General features: G+C 56.3%; 1 protein-coding gene across 1 annotated transcript in view; it reads right to left on the bottom strand.

Moving 5' to 3' along the window:
* Nucleotides 1-451: 451 nt before the first annotated feature.
* The window catches only part of LOC145340565 (sarcoplasmic/endoplasmic reticulum calcium ATPase 1), a 35689-nt gene continuing 30140 nt past the window's right edge, over nucleotides 452-6000 (bottom strand). The window contains exons 11-14 of the mRNA XM_080185036.1: nucleotides 5616-5718; nucleotides 4117-4248; nucleotides 2483-2608; nucleotides 452-724 (exon numbers count right to left, since the gene is read on the bottom strand). Of these exons, the coding sequence (XP_080041162.1) occupies nucleotides 467-724; nucleotides 2483-2608; nucleotides 4117-4248; nucleotides 5616-5718 (619 nt within the window). The 3' untranslated portion in view covers nucleotides 452-466. The remainder of the gene's footprint in view (nucleotides 725-2482; nucleotides 2609-4116; nucleotides 4249-5615; nucleotides 5719-6000) is intronic.

Below are 6000 nucleotides of genomic sequence, written 5' to 3'. Positions count from 1 at the left end.
GCCACACTATGGGAGGGTCGGTGCTGAGGGAGCGCCGCACTGTGGGGAAAGTCGGTGCTGAGGGAGCGCCGCACTATGGGAGGGTCGGTGCTGAGGGAGCGCCACACTGCGGGAGGGTCGGTGCTGAGGGAGCGCCGCACTATGGGAGGGTCGGTGCTGAGGGAGCGCCGCACTGTGGGAGGGTCGGTGCTGAGGGAGCGCCGCACTGCGGGAGAGTCGGTGCTGAGGGAGCGCCGCACTGTGGGAGGGTCGGTGCTGAGGGAGCGCCACACTGCGGGAGGGTGTCAGCGCTGCTGGGCTATTATGAGGTTGATTTTCGCTGGAGGTTTCGCGCGCACAATGGCAGCCGCTTTTCCGATGCTGGAACAGGGGCCGGCCTCTTGGGGTGTGAGGTTTTGGACTGTATCCAGACAGGGAGTCCGAATAGCCATAACGAGTTCGATCAATGTCCTATCGGAGGCTGTCCTCACGTTAACGCGCGCCTTTCCACCACGATTGCCTGTACCTCATATTGCATGAACTTGGTCGAGTCTTCGAGGTTCATCTCTTCCCTCTTGGGGGGTGTGTCCCGTGTGGCCAAGGCGAGGCACCTCAGGGTGTCACGGCCTGTGCCCCACTCCTTGATGACGGACAAGATCTTGTCCTTGACCGAGTTGGTGAGAGGCACCCGGGTGGTGCCCACACGCACGTAGTTGCAGCGGTCGATCACCCCCTCTGGGGCACCCTGGTGGGGAAGGGGGAGGAAGAGGGGAATAAACAGAAGGTTATTCGGGAGGGCGAGGGCATGCGCGGGGTGGGGTCGGAAATTTGTCGAGGGTTTGCGTGGTTCGGGTTCTGGACCAGCCCTGGGACTAGGGACCTTGGGCACGGACGTGGCGCATCCTGTTCTGTGTGGGAGCAGAGGAAAGGGAAAGCTGGCCTCAGATGTGGCACGTCCTGTTTTGTGTGGGAAACAGAAGTTAACCTTGGGTTCAAATCTGCCCCATCCTGTTCCATGTGGGAGGCAGAGGCGGGGGTTGGGGGGGGAACCTCGGCCCAGTTGTGACAAGCAGGGAGGGGGGATACCTCGTGCTCAGATGTAGCATATCCTGTTTGATGTGGGAAGAAGAAGCAGGGAGAATCTCGGACACAGATGTAGCACATCCTGTTTGATGTGGGAAGCAGAGGCCGGGAGAATCTCGGTCACAGATGTGGCACATCCTGTTTGATGTGGGAAGCAGAGGCAGGGAGAATCTTGGTCACAGATGTAGCACATCCTGTTTGATGTGGGAAGAAGAAGCAGGGAGAATCTCGGACACAGATGTAGCACATCCTGTTTGATGTGGGAAGCAGAGGCCGGGAGAATCTCGGTCACAGATGTAGCACATCCTGTTTGATGTGGGAAGCAGAGGCAGGGAGAATCTCAGTCACAGACGTAGCAAATCCTGTTTGATTTGGGAGGCAGAGGTGGTTACCTCTGGCCTCAGATGTGGCACATCCTGTTTGATGTGGGAAGTGGGAACAGTCAACCTTGGGTTCAAATGTGGCCCACACTGTCTTATGTGGGAAGCAGGGGTTGGCGGGGGAGGGAGCCCTGGCTCAGACGTGGCGCATCCTGCTTCATGTTGGAAGCCTGGGGGGTGGGGGGTGTGCCTTGGGCTCAAATGTGGCACATCCTGTTTTATGTGGGAAGTGGAGGCAGTGAGAACATCCGGGCTCAAAGGTGGCACATCCTGTTTTATGTGGGAAGTGGAGGCAGTGAGAACATCCGGGCTCAAAGGTGGCACATCCTGTTTTATGTGGGAAGTAGAGGCAGGGAGAATCCCTAGGCTCAAAGGTGGCACATCCTGTTTTATGTGGGAAATAGAGGCAGGGAGAATCTCCAAGCTCTAAGGTAGCGCATCCTGCTCCAGGTGGGAGTGTTGAGTGGGGCATGAGGAGGGGCAGACCGAGTGGACAGTGGGGGGGAATGGGGCATGTGTAGGGGGTTGAGCTATGAGGAGAGGCTGAATGAACTAGGCTTGTACTCGTTGGAGTTTAGAAGAATGAGGGGAGATCTCATTGAGACGTATAAGATGATGAATGGGATGGATAGGATAGAGGTGGAGAGACTCTTCCCGCTCAGAAAGGACAGTAGGACTAGGGGGCACAGCCTCAAGATAAAGGGGGGGGTGGTTTAGAACGGAGTTGAGGAGGAACTTCTTCACTCAAAGGGTGGTGAATCTCTGGAATTCTCTACCCGTTGAAGTGGTGGAGGCTGCCTCGCTAAATATTTTTAAGACGCGGGTTGATGGGTTTTTGATAAGAGAGGGGATTAAGGGTTATGGGGAGAGGGCGGGAATGTGGAACTGAGCCACGACAGATCAGCCATGATCTTATTGAATGGCGGGGCAGGCTCGAAGGGCCAGATGGCCTACTCCTGCTCCTATTTCTTATGTTCTTATGTTCTTATGTAGAGAAAGGGCGGGGGGGGGGGGAGGTGGAAGAAGAAGCTGTGGCTCACCTTGACGAACATCTTGTTGCCAACCGCTGCCCGGGAGGCCTTGGCTGGACTACAGAAGACCGACATGGATTTCCTATCCCGCGAGAATTCCAGGGTAAATTCTTTCTTCATCAGCTGCTTAATAACCTGAGGGTGGAAGGGGTGAAGGGGAAGGAGGCGGTGCAGAGGGAGGAGTGCAGGAAAGAGAAAAATGATCATGGATTCTGGAACATAGTTATACTCGCAGACAATATCCCACCATCGCCAGCCCTGGACACTTGCTACACACTCAGACTTGCGGGACACGGGCGTTGCTAGCTGGGCCAGCTTTTATTACCCATGTTTTAGTCGCTCTTGGAGGAGGGTTGACAGTCAGCCACATTGCTGTGATTCTGGAGTCACATGTAGGCCAGGCTGGACCATAGAACCATAGAAAATTACAGCTCAGAAACAGGCCATTTTTCTGCCTAGTCCCACTGACCTGCACTCGAACCATATCCCTCCACACCCCTCTCATCCATGAACCCGTCCCCAGTTTTTCTTAAATGTTAAAAGTGACCCCGCATTTACCACTTTATCCGGCAGCTCATTCCACACTCCCACCACTCTCTGTGTGAAGAATCCCCCCCTAATATTCCCTTTAAACATTTCACCCTTAACCCATGCCCTCTGGTTTTTTTTCTCCCCGAGCCTCAGTGGAAAAAGCCTGCTTGCATTCACTCTGTCTGTACCCATCTCGTCTTATGCACCTCTATCAAATCTCCCCTCATTCTCCAGGGAATAAAGTCCGAACCTATTCAATCTCTCTCCCTGTAACTCAGCTTCTCAAGTCCCGGCAACATCCTTCTCTGCCCTCTTTCAACCTGATTTACATCCTTCCTGTAACTAGGTGACCAAAACTGTACACAATACTCTAAATTCAGTCTCACCAATGCCTTATATAACCTCACCATAACACTCCAACTTTTATACTCGATACTCCGATTTATAAAGGCAGATTTCCTTCCCTAAAGGGGTTGGGTTTTCCCCACAGTGGCTCATCGGTAGGTTCTGAATCCCAGATATTTTTTATTGAATTCCAATTCCACCATCTGCCGTGGGCAGGATTCGAACCCGGGGCCCCCAGAACATTACTGGATTAATAGTCCAGTGATGGTACTGCTGGGCCATCGCCTCTGCAGGTCAGCCACACACTTTGGGAAGCACTTTAAAGTCTTTGGGCGTGTACGGAGGTGCTTCCAGCCATGGGAAAGTCAACTAACCTCAGTCTCGAATAGCGGCACCCTCCTGTCCCGAGGTTGCCCTCAGTCCAGCCCGTGGCCCCATCCTGCCCCTCAGTCCAGCCCGTGGCCCCATCCTGCCCCTCAGTCCGGCCCGTGGCCCCATCCTGCCCCTCAGTCCGGCCCCGTGGCCCCATCCTGCCCCTCAGTCCGGCCCCGTGGCCCCATCCTGCCCCTCAGTCCGGCCCCGTGGCCCCATCCTGCCCCTCAGTCCAGCCTGCGTCGGATCTTCTCCCTGAGCTCTGCCTTCTGCCCCTCGATTCCCCTCGATGTCCGCTGATTACTCAATCTCAGAGCGGGGGGGGAGGGGTGGGGGGGGCAGTGGACGTGCCGTGGAGACGTGGGGAGGGGAGCGGGGGAGGCCGCAAGCCTTACTGAGTTGCAAGCGTTGGCGCGTTCCACTTTGGTCATGGACCGGATGTCAGTGTTGAAAACGTTCATCTTTTCCACCAGGCACACCAAGGCGGTCTCCGTGGCCTCTCCCACCTTCTCATATATACCCTTAGCCTGTAACAGGGGAGGGCAAAAGAGAAACAAGACAAGAGGTTCAGGAGCCGGGCAGTGCAAACAGAATAACACGCCAAAGCACGGCACACAAAATGGTGGACATCCCAAACCGACAATCTACATACAGCATTGAGCGTGTACCTGTTATACAGACACCTCCCACTCCCCTGCTAACACGTCTGTCTGAGATATCCAAAACCCCTCTAAATACTCCTCGGAGCATTCCCCCTCCCTGTAAATACAGACACACACCCCCCCCCCCCCGGGGACTCCCCCTGTAAATACTGACACACTCCCCCCCCGGGGGCTCCCCCCTGTAAATACTGACACACTCCCCCCCGGGGGCTCCCCCCTGTAAATACTGACACACTCCCCGCCAGGGACCCCCCCCTGTAAATACAGACACACTCCCCCCCCGGGGACTCCCCCCTGTAAATACTGACACACTCCCCCCCGGGGGCTCCCCCCTGTAAATACTGACACACTCCCCCCCCGGGGGCTCCCCCCTGTAAATACTGACACACTCCCCCCCGGGGGCTCCCCCCTGTAAATACTGACACACTCCCCCCCCCGGGGACTCCCCCCTGTAAATACTGACACACTCCCCCCCCGGGGACTCCCCCCTGTAAATACAGACACACTCCCCCTGGGGACCCCCCCTGTAAATACTGACACACTCCCCCCGGGGACTCCCTGTAAATACTGACACACTCCCCCTGGGGACTCCCCCTGTAAATACTGACACACTCCCCCTGGGGACTCCCTGTAAATACTGACACACTCCCCCCGGGGACTCCCTGTAAATACTGACACACTCCCCTGGGGACTCCCTGTAAATACTGACACACTCCCCCCGGGGACTCCCTGTAAATACTGACACACTCCCCCTGGGGACTCCCCCTGTAAATACAGACACACTCCCCCCCCCGGGGACCCCCTGTAAATACTGACACAGTCCACCCCCCCCCTGGGGACTCCCCCCTGTAAATACTGACACACTCCCCCCCCGGGGACTCCCTGTAAATACAGACACACTCCCCCCCCCCCGGGGACCCCCTGTAAATACAGACACACTCCCCCCCCAGGGACCCCCTGTAAATACAGACACACTCCCCCCCCGGGGACCCCCTGTAAATACTGACACACTCCCCCCCCGGGGACTCCCTGTAAGTACTGACACACTCCCCCTGGGGACTCCCTGTAAATACTGACAACACAGTACCCCAGGCTCCCGCCTACAGAAGACCATGTCAATACTGACAAATTTCCCCTGGGAGACCCCTGTAAACACTGACACCCTCTCCAGGGATGCAAGTAGACACTCACACACTCTCCGTTGCCTTTCCAGCTCTCCCAGGCTCACTCACCTCATTAAAGTCGAGAGAAGAATCATTGCAGAGGGCACAGATTGTTGCAAGTTCCACTAATCCATCGTACTGACCACATTTGATAACTTTCTCATTCTTGTGTCTGTGCATGACAAAACAGGCACCATTCATTAACAGTCTTACAGACAATCGCCGTGACTCTCCAGTGTACTCCACCCAAACCTTACAAACTATCTGCCACTATCTCAGCACTGACCCTCCCACAGTGCGGCGCTCCCTCAGCACCGACCCTCCCACAGTGCGGCGCTCTCTCAGCACTGACCCTCCCACAGTGCGGAACTCCCTCAGCACCGACCCTCCCACAGTGAAGCGCTCCCTCAGCACCGACCCTCCCACAGTGCGGCGCTCTCTCAGCACTGACCCT

The sequence above is a fragment of the Carcharhinus amblyrhynchos genome, unplaced genomic scaffold (genome assembly GCF_965287045.1).
Source record: "Carcharhinus amblyrhynchos unplaced genomic scaffold, sCarAmb.v2.hapA chromosome_1153, whole genome shotgun sequence".
NCBI classification, from domain to species: domain Eukaryota; kingdom Metazoa; phylum Chordata; class Chondrichthyes; order Carcharhiniformes; family Carcharhinidae; genus Carcharhinus; species Carcharhinus amblyrhynchos.
This window is presented reverse-complemented; position numbering and strand designations above follow the sequence as displayed.